Source organism: Ambystoma mexicanum, chromosome 2q (assembly GCF_040938575.1).
Source record: "Ambystoma mexicanum isolate Mex_15411 chromosome 2q, UKY_AmexF1_1, whole genome shotgun sequence".
Taxonomy (NCBI): Eukaryota; Metazoa; Chordata; class Amphibia; order Caudata; family Ambystomatidae; genus Ambystoma; species Ambystoma mexicanum.
This window is the reverse complement of record NC_090924.1, coordinates 309,464,919-309,491,278: the sequence shown is the minus strand read 5'-3', so window position 1 is coordinate 309,491,278 and position 26,360 is coordinate 309,464,919. Positions and strand designations below refer to the sequence as shown.

The 26,360-nt window shown below is 43.5% G+C and overlaps 1 protein-coding gene across 2 annotated transcripts in view; it reads right to left on the bottom strand.

Annotated features, from left to right (window-relative positions):
- LOC138569361 (uncharacterized) overlaps positions 1–26,360 on the bottom strand; it is a 309,424-nt gene that overhangs the window by 37,764 nt on the left and 245,300 nt on the right. For both annotated transcript variants that reach the window (XM_069647278.1, XM_069647279.1), the window contains exons 43-48: positions 25,620–25,822; positions 22,691–22,794; positions 17,518–17,636; positions 13,782–13,937; positions 12,122–12,330; positions 4,976–5,073 (exon numbers count right to left, since the gene is read on the bottom strand). In XM_069647278.1, coding sequence (XP_069503379.1) covers positions 4,976–5,073; positions 12,122–12,330; positions 13,782–13,937; positions 17,518–17,636; positions 22,691–22,794; positions 25,620–25,822 — 889 coding nt within the window. The remainder of the gene's footprint in view (positions 1–4,975; positions 5,074–12,121; positions 12,331–13,781; positions 13,938–17,517; positions 17,637–22,690; positions 22,795–25,619; positions 25,823–26,360) is intronic.

The following is a 26,360-nucleotide window of genomic DNA, read 5'->3' as shown; positions in this document are numbered from 1 at the left end:
CATGGGGCTGGGGTATCAGAAAGCTGCATGCCAGTGTTAGTTAACCATAAAAGATATTTAAAACAGGTGCACAAATCGGGGGAGGAGCAGTTCAAGCTTCATTTTAGTTTTTTCAGAAAAGCAAAGAAAGAACATTTTCCTTCAGTGACCGCGAAGAACAAGAATTCAGTCAAACTAATTTCTATGGAAAGTTGATGTTACACCAGCGATTCAATGGAACAAACAGCTCTCAACCTTTCAAAGTTGTGATGGGGGTCCTCCGATTTGGACATATATTTCGGTGTTGCACAATGTCAATAAGGCAGACTCACAAAGAGTTTTCCTTGGAGTCACAGTTACCTCATGTCAGTGCCAAAGCGGGGGAGTGCCAGGAAAAAATGGCACATATAAGAAGGGAAGTATCCTACTTTTTGAATTTTAATGGGATTGCAGGAACAGGCTCTGCAGATCACCTCTTCTCCAACACTCTTAATAGTGGACTTCGGATGTTCCTGCAAACACAAGGACATTCTACCTGCTAAACACAATACAAATATCTATACTGCATGCACAACTCCATCAGCCCCAGGTACACTATCCAACTGCAGGTACTCACCCCTTGGCTCCAGGACACTCACTGAGTCCTCCTGGTTGGGTGGCACCCATGGGACCTCTAGATGCAGGTGCGCTCTCCTGCCATGGTGGGTTGTTATCACTTTACGGGATAACAGGGGTCTTGGTGGATTCTGCTCGCTCCACTGTACATATAGCCTCCCAGCAGGTAACAGTGGGTAACAATTTGTCTCTGGTCGTCACACTTCTCCAGGTAGGACTGTCCTGCACTGGACACTGTTGCTGACATTCTACTGTCTACATTAAAATAGTGGGTTGACTACAAGTCCCTCTTCATAGCTCTAACAACTAAGGGCTGATGTGCAGTCTTGCATCTCAAGAAGCGGCAATCATAAATTCATTAACTCTTTGCCACACTGCATGCCGAAACCATTACGTGCTTGATCTATGCAATTCCTGCCTATCACTATAACTATCACTATAGCAAAACGTTGCCATCGAGTGATATGAAGCCACTATTGTTTCCTCTTACAGATCTAGTCCAAAGAAAAAATGAATACACATTCTTATATAGCTGAAATGGGAATGTCTTGAGCCAGAGTTGCAGTAACTCAATGTGGCAGATGGAGCAACTATCAATTTTCAATTTATGGTATATAAATGCTTGCGGGCAGAGGGGATTGACTCGACATAGTACTGTAGCGCAAATATTCCATGATGTGCATCCTTCTAAATGCGAAGCCGCGCACTGCAAATGTTCCACACAGCACAGAATAATGTGGAGTGTATTCTGCTGGAGGCATGGAGAGAGCAGAATCCCCATGCTCATCTCCTTCTGAAAAAAGTAGTTGGAGTACTGCATGGTGTCCCTCGTCTCCTCATGGCAATGTTCTGAATAGCTGACCATTTGATGACAATACCCACCCAGCCATTATTGGCAATCCCTGGCAATTGTGGGAGTACAGGGGTTTGGGATGGAAAACCTAATAGATGATGTGAGGACCAGGTCATATCTTGGCCCCATCTAAGAAATATTGGTATTACCGGGCATAATACGGCATAGCTGGCAATGATGAATGTCTGGCAGATGCCTATCCAATTCCTACACAAATTCCAAAGCTGTTGACTATACCAATGACCCTTTTAACCTGGGGGAAGTGGTAGTTAACTTCCAATGTGGGGAAAATAACCACATTGAAGTTCTAATAAGAGGGAAAACATTGCAGCCCTCTTATAAGAGAATTTGCCACAACTGTTTTTGAAAGGGAGAAAGCTGGAGAATGATTACCGGACTATATTTCTTTGTGATGATTGTGCTTTTGTATTTATTAATGTGTGATTTTCTTTCCACATTAAACCTTACACACCAATTTATATCTTAGCAAACTGTCAGTGTAAAATTCCTGATTTAAATTCATCATCTGATCCATCACTAAAAAATCAATCTAAAATAAGTCGTTTAAACTTCATAAAATGAATAATTTAAATTCAACATGTAATTCTGGTCTACCAGTAATCACAGAAGAAATTATCTGAATAGCTCTTGTAAACATATTACTAATCATCACACATTTTCCATGCATCCTTTCAACATATACACAACCGTATGCCACTAATTTGCCATTGCCAGACCTAATGCAACAATGCATCCCGCTTAAGTCATTCCCAAAATCAAATTGTAGGTGAAAAAACGTGGCCATTTACCAATCTCCCAAAAATGTTGCTTTGTAAACATTCTAAACATGTACTTTGGATAAAACAAATGTTTAAAGGCTTTAAACAGCTTATTACTTTTACATAATATGCAATTACGATTTTTCAGTCGCATAATTGTTACAGGTCCAATCATCCCTAATGTTCCAGGTTGGTTCAGTCTAACTTGTGTGAAAACGTGTCTTTTATTTTTATCAGGAAAAAATTCAGGTATGATCTGAGCCATACTGAGAAAATACCTTCATGTATTCAATAATACACCTCGCCATAGTTAAATACGAACAATTATTAAACCAATCCAAAAGTAAAGATTTTTTTATAGTTTTCTTCAGAATAAAAAATGTACTTTTGAAGACACCCGATCTGTTTTCATGACAATTCCTGTCAAAACGTAACATTTGATTTCTTAAAAGTTAGCCTTATCGACGAAGAGCTTCATTAAATGCTAAGCCTGTAATTGATAAGATTGTATGTGTTTTAGAAACTGTTATATCTAGATAAATGTATTTAATAAAGTGGCAATAGAGAATACATTGCATTCTTTACGTACTATCTGTACTGGCGTGCCTCGTCATTATCCTAACAACCTAACAATGTGTGTCACCATTTAATACTCAGTTTATCGAACCATAATTCCAAGAGCTCAAATCTATTTTCCTTTTCATATCAAACCAGGGAAACTCATTTTTGCTGATATGCCTTCCTCAGGGATCAAAGAGATATCCTCCAAAATTTTAATCACATTGGTGTAATGCTCCTATTGTGGTTTGTGCTTTTGCTGCAAATGTAATAGCAAAGGTTTTAGTGACTATTTCATCAAAGTAAATATCTAAATAACAGAAATTATCCTCAAATTCAACCTTATCACACCAGTAAGAGACCAGTCTACAGAACAGGGGTGGAATCTAGAAATCATGTACCCTTGAAGTATGCCAAATAAAAAATATGTTGGCTGGTGAATTTTGCCATATAATTGCTGACCAAAGTAAGCTTTGCTTCCAAATCTGAAATGTACAGTATGAATAGTAATAGAGGCAACACACAGCTCGGCTTTAACCCTTGATGTGGGGACATACTATTTGTATAGTTTACTTCGACTCAGAGACCAACCTTGACTCATGCATTTTCATGTAAAGCATTATCATTTAAAAAAGACCTTTATCTCACAAGCAGAACATTTTGCCCAGAGAATGCAGCTATCCACACAGTTGAAGCTGTTTTAAAACTAATGAAGGCCAAACAGATTATTTCCTGGATCTTACTGCATTTTTTTGCGAATAGAGAGAGTAAAAAGCCATTTTGAATAGTGGGCATAGCAGCCAAGAACCCCATTTGGTTGTACAGTATTATACGTTAGTTTTGTATTAATGGCCATTCCTGAGCTATTAACACTATTCCACGTTCTCAAAATATCTGAAATCACTTTAATAACTAATTTTGTAGAAATATGTAATTATTAACATTTCACACACAAAAGTGGGACCTCCTTCACAAGTGTAATATTGTGTTTTGTCCACAAATCCTGATCAATGCTAAGGATGAATCAATCGCCAGCCAGTCTTGCTCATGTATGGAAATCTTTTTAGGGCCATGATTTTAAACTAACAGTACACATTTTCAAAACACCCTGCATAAAGCAGATTTTTCAATTAAGTATCTATATTCTCATATTACCCTGCATATTCTGTTCCTCTAGGTCCAGAAAAATGCTTTTTTTGCATAATGATCCTATCATTTTGTACTCTTCCTGATTAGTACAGATCAAATCTCAGTGACAACAGTGTTTCCATTTCTCAACAAATTAATTTAGTGCTAATCGTTGTCTTAGAATGGATTTTCACCTCAGCCAAATTTCCATGATCTGGAAATTCCACCTGATTTATGGAATGCCATCCCGGTACTTCCTTAAAGATGGTAAAATCCTTCTACTTGGAGGAGCCCATTACAAGCACCAAGGGGGAACCCTTGCTTAATGTATTTGATGCATGTCTATGTTCTTGCCTGTCTCGCCTATCACTGCTTAAGTCTGCACTACCTATCGATTGCATGTGTTTGCCAAAATTCTGACGATAAGATGCCTGGGTATCTTCCAAAGATCAAATTATTCTTTTGAATTCCCCATTGCATGACCCCTGTTCTTTGTAGGCCTCCCTGTGCCTCTTATCCTTCACCCTAGATGTTATGCCCATATGCAATTGTTCTCCATTTGCAATATTCAGATCATCTACTCCTGTAGTCCCTATAGCCCAAAAGGATCTCAAACCATAAGACTTCAGTTTACTTTTCTTCCCTTTCTTTTTTGTAACTTTAGGGAGAGTTGTAGCAGCTGTTAAAACTTCATACGTGCCATCATCCTTTTAAAATAACTTTCAAAGTTCTTGCACCATCCACTAAGAGGTTTTGGGGCTTGCCTTCCTTCTTTTTGGATGACATCCGTTTCACTTCAATCTTTGTGTTCTCTTTAGGTGTGGCAGTTCATCCCAGTGCTACTGTTTTTTTTGCTTGCTTGTACTCCAGACCCCCAACCAACACGTCTACCTGTGGTTACACTTCTGCATTGAGTGCACTTTGCTTTAGCATTTTTCCCAAAAAGTGATTTGATATAAATATTGGCATCTATATTACTTAATTGGAAGTTTGTATATTCCCTCAGATCTCAATGGTTCACCGGGAACAACAGTAACACACACATTCTGTTTTAATTTGTTACCTGTGTCGGTTTGATGAACCCCAAGAACTGACAAGATAAAGTCCAAAACGTCCATGTCATAGTTGCCATTTCCAGGTGCATTGCTTAGAGAACTGACTCTACAAACACCCAAGAGAAAGTAGCAGGTTATTAGAATTCATCCTGTCATTCTTTTTTGCATAGCTAGATGCACTCCTCTTTCTTCTCTATCTCTCTATATGTATGTTATAAATAAAGGCCCTTATATGATACATGTTTACATTTGCAGTAAGATTCAAGAGACTGAAGCAGTAGACAAAGGAGCTGGGACAATGAAAAGCATCATCTATTTATCACTCGACATACCAATGGCAAAGCCCCCTTCCATGATAAATCAGGACTCACATCTCTTTATCTGTTGCCATGGGTGACCGGGAGGAGAGGAGACTATCTTGTCCACGCATTGGGACTTTGGGAGAGCGGAGCATGGCTATTGTCACCCGCTCTCTCGACCAACCAGTGCCCATCATTTGATCAGTGGATTGCAATGACAGAGTCCCTCATAAGGCTTGCGAGGCAAACAACCTTTATTCACCTCCAATTTGCATATGTATTGACATCACGGTGACATCACAGAAAAATACATCACAGGGCGTGACTTAAGCTGTTGATGCTCGAGGAGATCATGGGACGTTACATTACAAGAGAATGTCATGATTAAGCCAAGATAAACATTCTGTGATGTGCAATAATGGTCATTATTATTATTATATATTGAGCAATACCATGGGTGAGGCTATTTTATAAATTGCACACACTTCTAAGAAATTAAGGAACATCTACCTTTTGTAGAAAAAGAGCAGGGAGATAAAATAATTTGCCCAGAAACACACACTTCGGTTAAGGATTGAAGCCCACATTTGAGACCAGTCTGCAGCTTAGGAACTTGACTACCTCTTCTTAGATAATGACTAGAAAAGTACACAAATCATAATAAAGCATGATGACAAAAAGTTAAGCAAAATGTGTATTGTTGTAACTTTATTTTTCTCGTCTTGAATAAAAGACTACAGGTCTAGCATACAAAACAGTTTGACTCTAAAACATGCGTTTGGTTTTGTAAACATACTTTGAAGACTATAACACACAACAAAGCAAACTGTGTTATAAGGTCACGTGGTTGTAGTCATTGTTTGACACAGGCCGCATACATAATGTAAGAAAACGTTAAGTTACACAAAAAAGCAAACGCTTGATGTGTCAAATAAGCACACATGAAAATAAGGGAGACAATTTGAAAAGATTTTTTTGTGTGACACATTTTTATTGTCTGAAGGAAATCACAGATTTGGGTAGCTAACTGGAGCATTTGCGTGGGCTCTAATATGAAAAGTGGACCCATTAGACAGTTGTTATCACACATGTTATTATTATTATGTTATTTATTGAGTGCGGGCCTAGCTTCGGGAAACAACAGAGCGCTTTACAATCACAGGTGTAAAGACACATTGAGGAATGCAGAGATGCAACAGAGCTGCAAACTACTGATGTGGTAGGGGAAGGACGGGCAATTTAGCAGCGAGGGCTCTACAAGACACGGGGTGCCTGCTCATGGATTCAGACCAAGTGGCACCTACCCAGTGAACTGGAGGGATCCGTGAAGAGAGTGGGTAGTGTGGGCATGCCCCCCTTTGATGACAGAGAGAGCATTCACAGATGATGGTAGGCAGACCTTTAGCATGGTACCTCGGGTGATAGTTGGGGCACTAGACCAGAGGCACTGTCAGACAGAATGGATGTACAGTACTTGTATATGTCAGGGCTCAAAAGGGGGCAGCCTCTACCTAGAGTAGAGTGAATGGGATGAGGTTTGTATGATTGGGTATTGGAAGACCTAAGGTCAGAATGCGGACCCCTCTTGCCCAGCTTTCAGACAGGGAAGTAGGCAGTTGGAGGGTGGTATCAGGGGGAGGGCAGACATTCTCAGAGGGCCCCGAGGGGGTGCAGTAGGGTAGAACACAAAGCTAGACTCTACTAGGGCCAGACCCAGCCCCATGGAAAGGAGGAGCGCGGCTTCAAATGATGGTGAAGAAGGTTGCGCTGAATCACTGAGTGAAGGACACGGAAGAGGGAGAGGAAAGGGTGATTGGGATGGGAAAATGTTACAAGGAGATATAGAAATCTGGGAACGGAAGAAGGGTGGATGGACAAAAGAGTGGGAGCACTAGTGGTGTAGGCACAGGCTGACTGTGGTGTGAGGATTGATCATTAAGGAACAGTCGATACTCTCTGATTGATTCTTGAACAGGGTAGATACACATGTCACATCCTCTCTCACTGGCTTTTCATCACAATCTAATTAATGGAAGTTAGGGATCCGCTGAGTCTTTCTGCAAGTCTGTGTTTCTAAGAGATGTTTGTGGCCTATACTCTCTCTTACATTTTCTTGTGTCTGGTAACAAAGTTGACACATTTAAAGGGATGTACAATTTGATTGTTGTGAGCATATATTGAAGAATTGTGAGGTTGACCTACACTAGCATCTTACAGACAAGACTATTACACACTCTAGGGAGCTTGCAAAGTCTGCTGACAGGTTTGTGAGTACTCAAGTGCAGAAAAAGGCTCAGGCGAGCAAACCTAAACCAGAAGGGAAATCTTTGGACAAAGAAGTTAACAGGGATGGGAAGGACAAAGGTCCAACCCACTCTTTTTCAAAGTCAAGTCCCCAAAAGAATGAAGGGAAATTTCAAAAATGTAGTTCAGCCGTACACACTGAAAAGAACAGTGCAGGCATCCCTAACACTTGGACAACTACGTTCTAACCACACAAAGGTTGTTTTGTGTGTAAGGAGCTGGGCCAAAGGAAGGGGATCCTGTTTGCAAGGTCTTACCCTAGTAAAGCCACAGTGAATGTTGGACTTATAGTCTGGGCCTCCTAGAGGAGGACTTTCCACTAGGCCAGGGAGTGGCTGAATGTGGATTGGTGGTTACACTGAGTGGGAATGCTACCGGGTCTCCAGAAAAGATCCCAGTTCCCAATAATACTCAACTGTATTTAGAACATGTCTATATCAATGGACACAAAACTCCTGCAGTCAGACACACCAAGGCTAGCCTCACTGCTGTCACCCAGCAGTGAGTACAGCAGTCCAGTATATGAAGGGCCTATTGTAGCATCAATGGGTTTGACAGAAAAAGTAAGTGTCCATTGGCGATAGCTGGCTTCAGCTGGCGAGTGAAACGACCCAGCAATGTGTAGGGGTGAAATACTTCATCCGTGTCCCATGTCTGTTGGGTAATGATCTTCCTGACCCCAAGATAGTTGTGGTGGCTACCAGATCAAGGGCCAAAGAGGCTGCCTGATTGAAGACTCTGAGAGACTTAGGGCCGTGAGTACTTCCAGAGAGCTTTTGTGAGGGACCGGCATGGCCAGTAGTCCCTGGTTCAGTTCCACAGACTGCTGAACAACCCACTTGTGTGGGAAAGGGGCCGGTAGGTTCTGAGGACCGTACTTTGTTAGCAGGAGACACAGTGACTTCAGAGTTGCTTGGCGCTGTGCATGTACCTGGGGAGGAGGGCTAGGTGAACTCGGATCTGAAGAGCCTGCCCGAGCTGGATGAGTTTGCATCAGCTGGGGGCCCAGATCGGACTGATTTCTTTAAAGCCCAGAAAAAGTGTCCCACTCTGGCGTGCCTGCAGAAGCAGGCGGAGCAGCAGGCTTAGGGCGAGGCCCCTTGACTGTTCAAAGTGTCCTGGGAGGATGGACTCATGTACAGTGAGACAAAATACCCTCAGGGTGAGGGCACCAGAAGGTTAGTGATTCCCCAATGCCACAGAAAGTTCTTTTTGTATTTGGCTCATCAGATTCCTTTAGCGGGTCACTTTGGAAAGACTAAGGCATCAGACTGGTTGTCTGTGAACCTTTACTAGCTGCAGTTCGGCATAAATGTTAAGGAAATTGTCCGGTCCTGTCAGGCTTCTGGCAAGTCAGGTGGGGCCACAAATGCCTCCCTAATTCCACTACCCATGGTTGGGCGGCCTTTCGAGAGAATAGGCATGGATATTGTGGGACCTTTGAATTCCCAAACTAACTCAGGGAACAGATACATCTTGGTGGAGGTAGACCACACCGCAAGGTACCCTGAGGCTGTCCCTCTAAGGAGCATCAAACCCCCTGTGGTTGCAAAGGCTCTGATTGGGATATTCTCCCCTGTTGGATTCCCCAAGGAAGTCGTTTCTGATGGGATCACATTTCATATCAGCATATATGAAGGCTATGTGGGAAGAGTGTGGAGTCAACTGCTGGTTCTCTACCTCGTTCCATGCACAAATAATGGGCTTGTTGGGCGGTTCAGCAAGACCCTGAAATGCATGATAGGTGGCTTGGAAGAGCACCTGAGGAGAAATTGGGATATTCTCCTGCCATGCCTTCTGTTCGCCAACAAAGAGGTGCCACAGAACAGGGTAGGGTTTAGCCCCTTTGAGCTTCTGTTTGGACACTCTGTACGAGGTCCCCTCACTCTGGTGAAAGAGGGATGGGAGGTCAACCCCTCATCCCCTACATGATATGTGGTGGACTATGTACTTGGTCTTCCGTCTAGAATGTCAAAATAAATGGAACAGTCAACAAAGAACCTAAAGGCCAGTCAGGAGCTGATGAAGCACTGTCACGATCAGAAGGCCACAGTGACAGTCTATTCTACAGGCCAGAGGGTGTGGATTATGGAGCCCGTCAAACCCAGTGCCCTTCAGGAGAAGTGGACTGGGCCTTACTGTGTGCTGGAAAAAGTCTGTGATGTAAATTATCTCATTGACGTAAAAGGACCTAAACAGATGTTCAGGGTCTTTCATGTCAACCGGCTGAAGGCCCATTATAGCCAGGGTGACTTGGTCATGGCGTTAGTGACAGATGGAGAGACTGAGGAGGAGATTGATCCCGTCCCAGACCTCCTGCATAGAGAAGTCAGTTGAAGGTGTCAACCTTGCATCAGACCTTTTCAGAAGAGCAACTGACAGACTGGGACAGTTTGCTGGTCTGTTTTTGCTGACTCCAGGTTACGCAGATTGGTGCACCCATGACGTGGAGACAGTAAGCCAGTGAAGAGGATGACTTACCGGATGTCCGTTACGGTCAGGGACACCATCAAGGAGGACGTTTCCAAGATGCTTTCCCTAGGAGTGATAGAGCCAAACCCCGGCCCCCGAGCTATCCATGTGGTAGTGGTCCCTAAAAAGACCAGAGGTGGGAAGACTTAAGTCTGCTTTTGTGTGAACTACAGGGGGCCGAGTTCTGTCACAAAGACATATGCTCACCCCATTCATAGGGCAGATGAACTCATTGAAAAGCTTGGCGCTGCCAAGTACATGAGTACCTTTGACCTCATGGCAGGGTACTGGCAGGTTGGCTTGACCGATAGAGTGAGCAAGAGGTCAGTTTACTGTTATGCCCTTCTGATTGAAGAATGCCTCTGCCACTTAACAGGAGAGTTAAGGCTGGAGTTGTTAGGGTAATGAGCATCTGACTGTAACCCAACTCTGTGAGCCTTCCTCAGGTGTTAGGCTTAGTTTGGGGTTAACAGCAGGGTTGATATGGGTTCACACCAATATAACCCCACTAGGTGATTAGGGGTTGCATGCCCAACATATGGGTGGCTGTGCGTCATTCCAGTGGTCTTGTATATGCAATGGCCTGGCACATGGCTGACTGTGCCACTAGAAGCCTCTCAGGCGAATTAAACTGGCATATAACTGGCTGTGTCTCAAACTGACCAGCCTTTCAAAGACACATCCAAGACGTATTACTGATGCCATCCCGGCCTCGTTGACCTTTCAGAGACAATGCCCTAACATGTGGCCGAGTGTGTCAAAGCCCCTTCAACCTGTAGGCGGCCATGGCCTTCCATGCCACTCACTTTGCCTGAGGCCGACCAATTTGTTCATAGATACAGTGTGGATTCCAGTCAACCACCCCCATAGCCATAGCATCCTCTTAAAGGTACAGTCCTAACATGAGACTGACTAAATTCTGCAGGTGCAAGCAGTATCCTGGCAGGTGACTGATTCTGCCCCAGATGTGTCAGCTTACAAGAGGCGTCTATCCAACACGTGACAAACATTGTCCCCACCTTGCTGGCCTTTCGGAGGAATGAGCCTAGCATGGCATCAGCTCTGCCCCCCACCCGGAGGAGCCGTTCAGAGTCACCAGGCTGTTATAACCAATTGTCCTTGTAGTAATATGTCACTGACTTTGCTTCTAGCATACACATACACATTCGACAGACCCGGCATAGAACAGACTCAAAGATGAGGCGGGCTCTGTCCCAGACCTATGGGCCTTTTACGAACACTGACCTGGCATGTCACCGGCTCAGCCCATCCCTCCTAGCTCTTCAGAGAGTTGCCCAGCAGTGGCTCAGTTTACATGTCTTTCCAACTCACCTTGACCACAGATGCCCCAGTACCTGCCATGCCATGAAAGCCATTATTGGGACTAGTGCTGCCTCTTTTAGGCCACAATACAAATGGGATGCATGATCTATTGCTTTGAACCTACTTCGCAACCATGTTTTATGTGGGCTTTAACCTTGGCTTTGCACTGCAAGATAGAAATACTCATTGCCCGACAGACTATTGATAAGTAATTCCCTAGTAGAAATTACGCTGCCTTGCTATCTCGAAAAGATGGTATCCAGGCATTGTTTCGAAAACATAGTTTCGAATGCCAAAGTTTCTACAACAAAAATGCATCCAAAAAAAAAGTTTTTTGGGAGGGAAAGTTTTTCTTTTTGAACTAAAATGGGTGTTAAGGAGTTAAAAAACAGGGGTTGGGGGTGGACCGGGACCCCCCATTAAAAGAAAATATGAATTTTTTCGATGCATTTTTTTCCGAAACTTTGCCATTCGAAACAATCAATAGGAACCGAAAAGATTTTAGGAAACGTGCTTGAAGAAAACATATATCCCACTCCAAAAGATTGTAAATAATTAATGTTGCATGCATTATTAAGTGAGCAACTTGTATTCTGTGAATGTGATCTTGTGACACAACAGCAGCTTTCCAATTCCCAGGCCCCGGTGTGCTAGGCCTAGTCTCATTGGCTGTACCCGACGAGAATGCTGTCTCAGTGCTTACCCCATGATGGAAGGCCCCCAAAAGAATCAGATCACTGTTTCATTTGCACTTACATGACAGCGAGAGAGTCGCAGGACATGCCAGTTGGCATGAATCCCAGAATCTTTGCATTGAAGATATCAAGGAAGAGGTGTAATTTGTTATTCAGCCAGTCGTAGTAGTCGGCAGCGGTGAATGCGTCCAATCCAGGACCTAAACGGCAGATGCACTCGCCGAGTATCATCGACTTGACGTCGGCGTTTGCCAGCTTAGTCAGTCCTTGCTGAAATGAAAAGAACAAGAGAAGGAAAGATGTTAGGAGGATAATTATCAGAGCAAGCGTCTTGGACCAGTGAGAAATGAAAATGTGATCATGCACTGTGGATCTAGTTTTTGGTGGGATAAATCAACGCCACATCACCTCCCGGGTGGTTGTAATTGCGTATTGGAAGGTTGGGGCCTGGCACCTGCTAAATTATCAATCCTACTGGATCACTATTCAGGCAATTTGGACAGCCCCAACACTCTTGCAGTTCAGGAAGGTCTTCAAGATCCAAATATGTAGGGAGTAACTAGAGAACACCTAAGGGCCTCAGCTGTTCCTACCATGTGGGCCAGGACCTCCCAGAACCAGAGGCAGAATGTGTCCCCTCTGTGGCAGGATTACACTTTTGTTGTAATCCTCAGCCGCCATCGTACAGTGCTCTGTTGCTACCTAGTTAGATTGCCTCTAAACAAGCCCAAATACAAATGAAAAAATTGGGTTGGATCTATAGGTTTTACTCCCTGTGACAGGTATGGTGGCTGGGCGCCTGTATCATATGTAGCGATGTTGGAGAAGAAATTAAGAGAAAACATGAGTGGTAAGAATGCCCACGCGCTGTCCACGGCCTATCAGCAGATGCACACATACACACCTCCCCCTCCCACACACACACACACACACACACACACACACACACTCTCTCTCTCTCTCTCTCTCTGACAAATGTACATCTGCTGCGTTTCAGGGGAGATGCTTGGTCCTGTGTGTTGCTCCTTCTGGAGATTCAGGTGAACGTTTCTATTCAGTGGGTTAAGATAATGAGCCTTGCCATTTGTGTTTAATTCAGAGAAGTGACAAGAGACAGCTCACGGAGGGATAAGAGGTGAAGAGGTGGGGTGCTCGTGTGTGTCAGAGAGAGGGTGCCTTTACAGATTTGTGTAACTGGTAAAAGTCTGACATTGACCTTTAGACGTGAGGCTTCCAGAAAGCTAGTAGCCCTCTGACTGCAACCTCTTGCCACAAATGTGTATCTTTTCAGCACACTACAAAGTAATGGCCAACTAGAGAGTCAGCTTTGTAGACAACACACAGATACTCAACATCACGGTGGGAATGTAAGATCATTGAGTCAGAATGTGTATACATGGTGTCCTGTCCTGTCCAAAAAGCCAGTCACAAGGCCGGTCGCAATCATATTTTGTTTTAGGTATTTTGGTTCACGAAATAAACACAATCTCAATTATTGTAAAAGTTGAAAAAGCCTATTTACAACATTTATCATTTCAGGAAACAATCCCTGCGTGTTCCAACCAACTTCTATATATATATATATATATATATATATATATATATATATATATATATATATATATATATATATATATATATATATATATAATATATATATATAATTGGGCATGCATGCAACTCATAAATAATGAGGAGTAAACTGATTTGAGCACTTTTACCTGCTGTACACCCAAGTTGAATTCATCCATGAAGTCACCAACTTGGTTGGCGTTTATGTTGTCGAAGACCTTGACTATTGCGTCCGGGTTGTGTAGGCAAGCGTAGGCTGTAAACTGGGCAAGTTGTTTTGCAGTCATTGCACTCAAGGCTGACATCTAAAACACATAACAAACAGACGAATGCATCACTTTCCTGTCCTGGGCGATTTTTAAGTTCATTTACGTTTTTATTAAATACAGGTTTTGTACATTAAAGCTTTCACACCAATATTGGCGTTCAGCATAATCATGGGTTATTTATTTCATCAAATCTATGGTGAGCAAATTAGAGTTTGTAGCAATGGTCAAATAATCGAGCATTGTGTTGCTTGTCAATAGTAAAAGCTTCTGCATATTCTTTCTTGTTGGCATGGCAACACCTGATTGAGTTATGAGGCGGGGCCTCCTTGATCCGAAACCGAAATGGCCAGGGCTTGCATGCATTCAGCTTTGGGTCCATATTTCCAGCGGTCCATGGCATTGCCTCTTACGTTGCTGCCATTCCTGGTGGCATATTGAGAAGGGACTTGAAGGAAAGGGTATCAGCCCAATGTCTCTTGGCATAGATGGGCATGGTCCGCCCTCTGCACAGTCCACAGGGGATGGATAATCAGCCCCTCAGCTCCAAATGGCAACCTCTGCCCGCAGGCTCTCTGTGCGTGTTGCGCACATGTGCAGGTAGGCTCACTTCTGCACTAAACTGACTGACGCGAAATTGATCGTGTCATAGCATTTGCATATTGCAAATACACAGTGAGTGCGCACCTTTGTGTTGAGTGCAGCCAGATGTATGCCCATGTTCAGTCCCATCGGTGTCCTGTAGAACCCACTGGGTCGCCATTGGACTTTGAAAGTTCATTATGCTATGCCTTTGTGTCCTAGTCATCCTCATCAATCATTTTATGCGCTGCCGTTGACTGTGAAATAATAAAATATATTCTGCAACCAAGAGTAATGCATGCAAAAGAGGAAGGACAACCTGCATTACCTTTGAAAGCACAGCGAGTAGAAGCAATATATGGTGTCATTGCATGAAACAGTAATTTAAGCCAATAGAACATTCTCATTTAAAAACAACTCAAACGTATACACATGGATTCCGTATACTCATTATTAAACTCTGCACACACCACCTCACAATCATCCAACCGCCTAGAACCTTTAAACCTCTTTTAACTTTTAAACCAAGCCCACGTTAAAATTGGGTAACGCCCAAACTGCAGTACCTCATCTGCCGATTCACAAATGACTGGCGAAGCAACCCTAAGTGATCCTTTAACGGTGTGGTGCGTCTACGGGCTAGGATCAACCGTCTCTCTTCTGAGATCGACATATTTAGGACAATAGAGAAAGAGGTTGACAGGCGTCTCTGTGAAGCGTTGATCACTGAAAGTGGGAGCACGGCAATCCAATGGGCGGATTAGCCCAATGGCTCGTCATGTACCTAAAATGGAGGAAGCCCGTATCTTAGGTGGAAACATCCCATATAAATAAGCTTCTGGTTGACAGTCCTCGTTTCGTCCACTTGTTTCCAGACGGGACTAAGTGCCGCAAATATTCCAGTTCGAGGGCCCAATGCATGCATGCAGCAGTAGACCCCGGGAGCCATGCTACACCCCTTCCTTTATGTACAGGAAAACCTTGGCAGAGGGATTCATTCACAGCCAAGCGAAAGCAGCTGAGGCTCCTCTCATGGGGTGCTGCCCTATCTCCTCTTAAAGGAAGCATCAAGAGGTCACTGACCCACCTGCAGGAAGCGGTCCAGAAAGTGATGCTCAGCTGTACGGAAAGCTTGGCAGTCGGCAAAGCCTCACCGCTCCATTCCAAGCAGAGTTCTAGGCACTGATTTGGGTTGACAGGCCCCATAACAGCAACAGTAGACAGACCGCTAAATCAATAACTAAGGTTCTAAATACCCCATAGGTCTGCAGAAGTGTTCTGCTGCTGCAGTCAATGAGCACATGCCAGCCAGCAGCTTGTGAAAATCTAAATACGTAACAATATTTAAAGGCGCCCCGTTATTCACACATCTACACTTTGTTTAGCTCCTTGATGGGTACAGGAAAGTGACTTTTGCATTTTCAGAATTAACAAAAAGGAATTTCCATTAAAGGCACAATACATCAATAACTTGTGCTCCCAACATTCTCCCACCTAGACCACATAATGAGTTATTCGCAATCATTCAAAAGGGTGCAGATGGTTTTTTTGACACATGTTGTAGCAGAAGAGCGCACTGTCTGAAATGATTGTAAGGGAGACAAAATGCTGCACCTAAGATCATTGACGAAATTGTTGTTCAACCTCCAAAGGACAGGTTGGACTCGCAGCAGGGCTGGCACAGCCATTGGCCCTTCAGAGTAACAGTGACCTGAGCCATTCAAAGAGTTGCAAAACAGGAAACAAAGTGCTACATATAAATCAATGCATTCATCTCAATCTACAGGCTTGGACTGTCTGGGCATGTTAGCGCCAATTCAGTGGTGGCCAAGCTTTCATGTAGTAGTCTTCTGAGGACACCTCTTAACCCAATGTTTGCCAGGCTCTCATCTACTATCTTCCCAGAGTACCACTGAATCCAGCGGTGGCCAGGTTCTCATCTAGTATTTCTCCCGAGATTCCAGTGAACCCAGTGGGTGGCCAACCTCTTCTCCAGTAGCCTTCTTCAGAAACCACTGAAGCCAGTGGTGGCCAAGCTGTTGTCCAGTAGTGTTCTGAGCAAACCAGCGAACACAGTTGTGGCCAAATTCTGATCTCATCCAGTATTCTTCCCAGTACGCCAGTGAACCCAGTGACCAAGCTTCAATCCAGTAGTCTTCTTATGAAACCACCAAATCCAGTGGTGGGCAAGCTTTCATCCAGTAGACTTCTGATGAACCCATAGAATCCAGTGGTGGTCAAGCTCCTATCCAGTAGTCTTCTGCGGAAACCACTACTTCAAGTGGTGGTCATTTTAGCATTCTTCCCAGGACATGGGAGCCACATTTCCATCCAGTATTTTTCCAAGGCCACCACTTAACTCTGTGACCAAGCTCTTATCCATTGGTCGCTGATGATAGCACTGAATCCACTGATGCTCTCGCCTACACTATATCCTGTTCTTGCTTTCTGGAGTCAATTGCACAGGGCTGACTTGGTAGTACTTAAGGTAAGGCTAAGACTTGTATTTACTCGTCTGAATAGAGATTAAATGTTGACATACAAAACAAATCTGCCCGCCCCTTTGGAGATAAGATCTAGAGACCAAACTGCAGAAATGGGGTAGTGTGCTGAATCTCGAGCATGACACATGTGCACACTTTTCCCTCTGTGCGTGAGATCCTAACCAGTGGAAGCTAACTCACTTTTCTCCCTTTGCTCAGAGCTACGAGTAACACCTCATTGACAATCAGGGCAAAGGGTTTGATCCTATTTCTGCAGAGAGACCATTGAATTCAGCATGCTAACACAGGGCATGGTACACTCTCGAGGACAAAATACAGTATTCCCAGCACCCCTCCAAGAGCTGTACATGCCAATGACATTGTTTGCACAGACTCCTTAATTTCAAGGCACTGAATGAGATAGCTTTAAAAATCCTCCAGTTGGCAACCCGAAGGCCCTCTCGTATAACCGATTATGTTTTAGGTGTGTTCCTAAAGATTCAGAGATGTATATGTTCTAGGAAACCTCTTAGTTTAAAATGTGATGTACGTACAGCATTGAAGTTGGGATCCAGCGTAGTGAAATCGGTATAGGTGCACAGTGCGCTGAATAGACCAAAGTTCCCTACTATCCAATCTGCACTGCTGCTTGTCTTTCCCGTGCATGTGACTCCTGTGGGCAAAGCAAAAACAGAGTGTTAGCCTTGTTTACAAGCTCTGAATACATGTAAATAAAAGACTTCTGGATGTACAATCAACAAAGGGAACAGTTTTCTTAAATAGAAGTGGCAGTCCTCATATGGGCAGGAGGTGTCCAATGGAAGACTTAATTATGCTGTGCTCTAGCACCTTGAAGCGTCTCTTGTGCTAGATGGAATTACCAATAAAGATCTCAGACCAAATAACTGGAAAGACTCAAAGAATATGGCAACATACTACTTATTCTCAATTTAATAAAGCAGGGTACGCTGGCAGACATCAGACTGATGCTTGCACACACACACAAACATGATTACACAGAGGTCTTATACCCACAATATGCATCATCTATAATGTCATCCTACGTGGCAAATTGTAAAACCTATTGGTGGGAGGTACTGGTTAGGGGAACATGTCTACTTATGGAATGTATACGGGCTAGTACTTCATTGGCTCTCTCTTGTCTGTAAAAAATGCCTTGGACTACCTCTAAATTTGTATAATTCTGATTATAGCAGACAAAATGGCAGCGGATTGGTCTATGCAACATTCTATAGCAGGTTGCCTTATAGACCCACTGATTGGTTGGCATTTCCACCCAACTATGGACTTTCTGCTTGGCTAGCAGAACTAGCCCACTTTCCCAATTAGTCCATTATCACTCATCAGCTTGACCATAAGCCAAAGATTCCTGTCTGTAGTTGACCTTGCAGTTGCTCTCAGTTCTGGGACACTCATGGGAGTATGAACACATCACTATTTTCAATCACAGCTTATTCAATAGCCCTTGTTTTCAACTTCTGCATCATGTTTGAGGAGACTGCAAATGTGTCCATTTCGTCCTCCTATTTACTGCTATTTGATTCAATTATACCAGGTGTTATTGCTCCCTTGACCTTTAGAGACTTGCTCACTCCATCTTGTATGAGCCTTATTCACTGTTGATTTTCCAATACTTGGCTCTTGCACATGTAATCCTCTTCTTTAATCGAAGAGAAATATGTCCCACACTCATAGTTTAGCCGTCTGTTTCCCTTTGTGCTTTGTAGCTATTCCTTGAAAGGGGTTATTACATATTTCCTCGAGTTTGGGATAGTGTATGACTTGGACAGTGGGGCATATTCTTGCTGTGGATGCTTATCAAATGTTATTGCCTGGCTTTGACATCGCGAGCAGTGGCAAAATGCATACATTCATATGTGTAAAGATGCCAGGAATGCGGGAATCACCTGGAATTGATAGTGCTGACCACACGATGCATTTGGTCAAAGGAAACATTAGGCTTTCAATGGTGAATATGTGAATATAAATATTGAATATGCTTTCATTAAAAGGCTACAAAATCCTTTGGAAAAGGTGGTAGGATTGCTTAGCTTTGTGAGTTACAACAGGACAATTCCAGGGTCTACATAAGTTCTGCAGTGGGTGGAGTTTCTCTGATCTTATTTCCCAAAAAAGTAGTTTGCTGTATATTATGTTATGCACATAAGACACCCTGTCTGCCATTTACACAGCACTTAGCGGAGTCAGGGGGCAGTGGTAGAGTGTCGGTTTGCCAGTTGTGGGCTTCTCTACAAGGCAGGCCCTATTTGGGGGTTGGACCTGGCAGTCTTGCTCTCACCCACATTCATGGCAAATATGATTCTGCCCGTTGAGGTTTCCCTACTGGACTGAGCTCAAGCACTTCCACTGATGCTACATATACCAACTCTCGGCCATCTCTGCCCCTTTAGGTGCTTTGTCAACCTTGAAAAACCCCAAGGCGATTTACTCCTGCAAAGCTCAAACAGGTACTCATGAACTGGAGGTAACAATAAGCCCCCACTGACCTTTCCCACAAGCAGGGGGTAACAATTATCAGACTTATTTATTGTTGACTTGCATGGCAGAATGCTTTGTAGTGCCACCAGAGGAAAATGAGGGAGGGAGGGAGCACAGAGTCAAAAGGGCGCAGGCAACAGACATGAGGTCATTCATAGTTCATGGAGCATTCAAACCTGTGGAGAGGGGGTGGAGAAGACCAAAGGAGAGCAGGAACCCGGTCAGGTCATCCCTGATGAAGGGAGGGGGGGCACATCCATAATAAGCTTTCTAATACTGCACCTTAGCAGGAACCTTTGCAGTCTTTGCTGAATGCAAGCATTTGTAGATGGATAGCCATGAGAAATGTGGCTGTTGTAAACTGAAAGGTTAAGAGTGGCCTCAAGATGAGAATGAAGCCTGAATGGTCTATAGTGACACTCCGCACAATGAGTTGGAAATAGAACACTTTGTTAGTGGCCGACCATTTAAAATGATATGTTCTATATGATGGAGTCCCTTCTTCTTCAGCCAGTAAAAGCCACCTTTTTTTGTGAGGTAGACTGGGTTCCTCCTTTTGCTGCACCAGTCACATCAGCCTTCCTAAATGTGTTGCTGCCACGCTCGTGCAGAGGTCACGGAGTAGTGTCTGAGGTCACATGCATTGTCAGTTCCGTGAGGTCTTGCAAAAACAAGCAAAATATAGTCTGTGCGTGTGCTCTAAACAGAGTAACAACACTGGATAAAGCCTCTAGGGGTGGTGTGATAGGTGTTCTAAAGTTGAGTTTCATAAGATTCACTTCAGCTATAGCATGGATGCGAGGTGGCTAATATTTAAGGGGAGCACTGGGAAGTAGTGATGTAGTACGAGTTAAGGTAAGATTTGTAGTGTGATGGACTATGAGGGAAATACTTTATATGCACTCAGTGCACTATAAGATTGGCATTCCCAACCTTTATAAACTGTGCATTTACATACCGTCTGAATGTTTGTACCTTAGCTTTGGCATTCCCAACCCTTGTAAACTTTGCATTTTGTTACCTTTTGAATTTGTTCATACCTTAACTTTGGCATTCCCAACCTTTGTAAACTGTGCATTTTGTTACATTTTGAATGAATGTTTGTACCTTCCCTTTGGCATTCCCAACCTTTATTAACTGTGCCTTGTGTTACCTTCTTGAATGATTGTGTGTACCTTCCCTTTGGCATTCCCAACCTCTGTAAACTGCGCATGTTGTTGCCTTTTGAATTCATTTTTGTACTTTCCCTTTAGCATTCCCAACTTTGTAAATTGTACATTGCTTTACCCTTTCAATTAATGTTTGTACCTTCCCTATGGCATTCCCAACCTTTGTAAACTGTGCATTTTGTTATCCTTTGAATGAATGTTTGTACCTTCCCTTTGGCATTCCCAACCTTTATTAACTGTGCCTTGTGTTACCTTCTTGAATGATTGTGTGTACCTTCCCTTTGGCATTCCCAACCTCTGTAAACTGCGCATGTTGTTGCCTTTTGAATTCATTTTTGTACTTTCCCTTTGGCATTCCCAACCTTTGTAAATTGTACATTGCTTTACCCTTTCAATTAATGTTTGTACCTTCCCTTTGGCATTCCCAACCTTTGTAAACTGTGCATTTTGTTACCTTTTGAATGACTGTTTATACCTTAACTTTGGCATTCCCATAGTTTCTAGTGTTTCATTGTTCATTCTTGAATGTGATTCCATGCATTCCGGAGGTCATGCTGTGTGGGTGTAGTGATTGTGAGTACTATCTGGGCCTAGTGTTCTCAATTGTGTTGCGCCAGTAGGCCCCTCACATTATGGGTATGTGGCATGTAGGTGTTATATTTGGCTACTGAGCTCCTTGTTATTCCATGTGGAGTCTGTGCAGGTTAAATGTCCCCTTTCGGTTCTGCAAGTCCCAGGAAAAAATGTGTATTGGTTCTTGGTGTTTAAAAAAAACACACCTTTTAACGTTTTCAAAAACACTATTAGAAGAAAATATCCTCTCTTGGTTTTGTGTGTGTTGATTTTATGAAAGACAAATGCCATTCGTCCTGTGCAATTTGGGTGATTATGCAAAGCCAATTTAATGAAATATGCATATTTCACCTTAACATGCTAATTTCTGGCAACGTCACATCCGATTGCGGTTGTTGAGTCCCCCCACTTTAACTTTTAGGACTTGACCCCTGTTTATATGTAGCATTTGCTGTCCATGGCTGTCAATGCTGAATAGTATTATGCATGAGGTATTCCTAGCGCATTATTCTGAGTGTATTATTGGTCATGGTGTGTTGATTGTGTGGATTGTTATGCCTATGTGTACATGCACGAAAGGGTTTATGGTTCATATAACGCTCCTAATGCGCATGTATACATATACCAATACATATAATTTCACAAACATGTCATACCCTCAAGTTTGGCTGGTTCAATTCTATGAATTTATGTGGCGTGCACCGATGCCACTTAGAGACTGGATTTGTGCGTAAAGTCTTGAAAATCTAAATGGACAATGTCGACACATGCATCCTCATGTTTGTGAGGATCTGTGCAAAACGCGTTGCCAAAAAGCACCTTTTTTCAACCTCTTTTTTTGTACATGAAAACATTCAGGTAAACTTCAGCACATTTGGTGTGAGTGTTGGTTGGTGGTCAGATCATTTGGTGGGCAAACTTGGTGAACGGAACTTGGTATCCAGTGATAATATTACAAGATAATAAAGAATTAATTTACAAAGATGAAAAAATAGTGCAAGAAATAATAGAGTGGGTAAAAAATACCTACCAGCAGAAACAATACCCAAATAAAGACAGGAAAATGTAATGTTAGGGGTGGAGTTTAGGTGTAAAATACAAAAACAGATTTACATCAAAATTGGGATAATGGCAGGGAGTCAAGGAGAGTGAAGTAGGAGGAGAGGTAAGGGGGTCTCAGGGATCCATCCCGAAAAAAGGAATTTTTTACAAAGGTCAATGTAAAAGGCATGTCGATATTTTTTGTTGCAATATTTATTAAGCTTTGTAATTGTACGTCACTGTTATTTCTGCAGTAAAATCACAGTGAACCGCTGAACTTTCGTGTGTTAGGTAAAAAGTTGCTTTCCTGCTTTTGAACCCCTCTCTTTGAGGGGTAGAGCTACGGAAGGATGTCACTTAGCATGCAAGAGATTTCACCTCTGAATTGAGCTTTCACACCAACCATCACACTGGAGGATTTTACCTGCTGGTGTGAGTCGTTGTGTGAGATAGGACTTGGCAAACCGGTACACATCGCTTCGGCTCCCATCAGACATGTATTGGTAGCTCTGGCCCAAGGCAGACATTCTGTTCCCAGATGAGTGACAGGGAGAGAACAGGAGAACATAGTTACAATGCACGTTTTCCTGCAGCCTATACTCTATTTTCCAGCAACGTAGGGAAACCGGTTGCAAACCACACAACTACCTAGTATGCATTCATGGCAGCCTGCTTTCTAGTTAATGAATCATTTCCCCCCTCCCTGTGTTCTTTTCAGAGACTGTCCCACATACATGCAGATTATAGCATACAACTAGACACCATGAAACACAGGACATCGCCGTACACTGCACAGGGCCCCCGAGGTGGCCCTTAAGAAAATGAAAGTTAACCCCACAACTCAAAAGTGCACTCTTCCCCACAACTCCCTACCTCTTCCTCGCCATAGGAGACCCCAGTTCACCTGCTGTAGCAAGGCCTAGAGAGCCACCCACAGCGGGGCACCCGGAGCGCCAAATGGAACTGTGTTTGGAGCAGCATGCATCCTTGCACCAGCCCTGGGAGGACATTGCAGGTGTGAGGAATAGGTGTTAGAGTTTCTTATACAGCGCTCTGAGAGGAGTGTACCCTTGGGCACAGAAGGGCTTCACAAGTTGTGTAGATTGGTGCAGGTGAGTGTTCCTGCCAGGTGTACTAGCAGAGATGACTGTTAGCTGTTTCTTTAAGGGTAAATGCATACCCCAGTGCTGACGCAAATGGGCCCAGTGATGGGGGTTTTTTCAATCACCTGTTGTAAGAGAGGGTACAGGTTGGTTTGAAGTTTCACTATTGGCTGAGTGCAAATTATTTCCTAACACATAATATAAACTACTTACAATATCGTATCTACTCTGAAGTATATATATATATATATATATATCTTTGGGGCACTGATTTCCATCAGGCAAAGTGAGTGGCACTCTTCACGGTCGTTTTGGTCAATAAAACATCCGGATGCCAAAATGTCAATTGGTAGAAAAAAGTTTTCTTTATTTGGATCCTTACAACTCAGCAAGCAAAATGTAAAAGTTAAAATTACAGGCCATCAAAATATGGCACTCCCATAGTGCAAAAAAGTGTGCATTTTCGGGCGTTAACACGTTTCGCGGCAAATCTCACCGCTTGTTCACAACCATATATATACACACCAATGTGCCCCTTTCTAATCAGAAAATGCTTTTCCAGTCCTGTTTTTTCGTTGCATTCTGGTAATAGTTATCCTGGATTACTAATATAAAAAAAATCCCATAATACAATGAACAAACAGGACTGGGCAAGCGTCTATACATTGCAGTGGTACATGATGGCATGTATCCACTAGAGATTTATGTTGACAAATGTGTGGGGGGCTGTGCTGTCTACATACCTACACCCTCTCAGTCCCCAGTGTTGTCTCACATCGGGGAACTGAGGAAGGTAACTTTGGCAGAATTGCCAGTGTCTGAGTACCACCTCATGACAAGTGTGTGTGCATAGTCAGGATACAAAGATACATTTTAGTCTTCTACTTCAATGGTTGGTCCCAAATTGTAATCCTGCTTTCAGGGGCTCATGTTTAATAGAGCTGTAACATGAATACAAGGCGTAAAAGCCTCGATTAAGGCTTTAAAGCCTTATATTCACGCCACGGCTCATTGTCAATCATTCATATGGTGGAGAGGAGGGGTGGAATGCACTTGCGTTTTACGCCGCCTCCCTTACTCTTCACCATACAAATGCTCCAGCATTTGTGAATGCATGGCGTTTCCTGACGGTGCAAATGCTGGAGATCCCTATGGGGTTCGCCTGCTTTATTTATTTATTATTTCACTTATAGCAGGGCACCAAGCCCTAAGGCAACTTGGCGCTAGTTACAGTCAGGGTTAAAGGACAAGTAAAAGTAGTGGGTACGTAAGAGACAAATTTAGCTAAACAGGTGTGTCTTTAGTTGTTTTCTGAAAAGCTGGTAGGAGGTCTTCGATCGTGGAATAAATGGCAACTTGTTGCAGAGTGTAGCTGCCATAGTCGGGAAGCTTGCACCCCTGACTCGTTTCGTTCTGAATCTTGGGGTCAGGAAAAGGTGGCTGTGGGAGGATCTTAGTGGTCTGGCTGGTAAGTATTTCTTGACCTTCTGGACTAGGTAAGCGGGAGCCTGGTTGTTGAGGCAAGATGAGCGATCGCAGGGGTTTCCTGGAGAGGGAGCCAGTGGGCTAGTCTCCTGGAATCTGAGATTCGGTCTGAGGTGCACCAGCATAAAGGAGGCAGACCCCATATGGATCCATTGTACACACTCCTTCCCATGCAAGCATGGCAGAGAGCATGTACAATTACAATTAAACACTCCGCGACATGCTTGCATATTGGGCAAGGTTTAATTGTATTTGTGAACACTGCTTACCATGCTTGGATGGTAAGCTGTGTTCACAATTAAAATGAAAACCTCGAAGACATGCTCGCATGTGGGAGGGTTTAAATGTAAATGTGAGCTCCTACTAGAGGCGCTCACAAAAGTGAATGCTGCTGGGTATGCCAGCTAGCCTGGCAGCGTTCACTCACATGGCACTGTGGAGTGCAAATGTGAAGGGTGATAGGCAGTGTAGACGCATGTACACCACCTTTTGCCCTTTACATTTGCACCCCGCAGTGCAAATGACGAAAATGTGGCTGCAGGGTTTCCAGGGCTGTGCAAACGTAACAGCTGTCCGCCACCAAATTAGACTTTTAAGGAACACGAGCGCCTATGTCATCAACATGCCCCAGTTTTTTGTTTTGGAAATCTGGTCCCCTAATTAATGGGAACCTTTGTTCCACAATAAAGTATTTTCTTACCTAAAGACTTAGTACCCCCAGAGAATGCAGAAAAATGAAATGAAACTAATCACTTCCTTGCTTACATGATTTGGAAAATGTTGCAGGGGATGTTTGAAGGGATGAGTGCCAGGTAGGTGGCATTAATCCTTGGAAGCAGGAGGTTCACATCGTCTAAGAATCCACTCCAATCGGCTGCTGTGAAAGTAGAGAACATGCCACTGACTTGGAATGCGAATTGCAACAGCTCATCCACGACCTCGACATTTTCCAGGTGTAAGACTCCGTTCTGCGATAAAAGGAAAACAATGGAGGTGTTACTGTAAGCCTGTTTGTGGTAACAGGTATGGGGTGAAGGAAGAATAAGGCATCCCAGGCAGGGGTGTGACATGCCGATAAGTGGAGGAAATGTTGAGCCAGTGACAGAGCCAGTTGGTTTTCAGGCAGACTCAGCTGAACCCAACTATGAAACCCTGGACAATAGGATGCTGTGCTAGGGGCGAAGGCAATTGTGCATGTTGTTTTTCGGTTTGTGACAATGTAACATTCCTTAAAGTTATGAGATTTTGAGCTTCGGGAACTGACGTCTTTCAGATAGGCACAGAACTGTTACAGTGCCAGCAGGGGTGGACCCACCCCCCCTCCGCCCCACCTCTATCATGAGTACATTGATGGGTGGAAATGCCACCCATTGAACCTCAGAAGGAGATGGCAGGATGTGTGGGCAATCTGCCATGCTCTACTGTTTCCTTGACTGGTGGTAATCATGCCTAGCATGCAATCATTACAGCCAATCAGGAGGGTGGAATGTCCACACTGCTCTGATT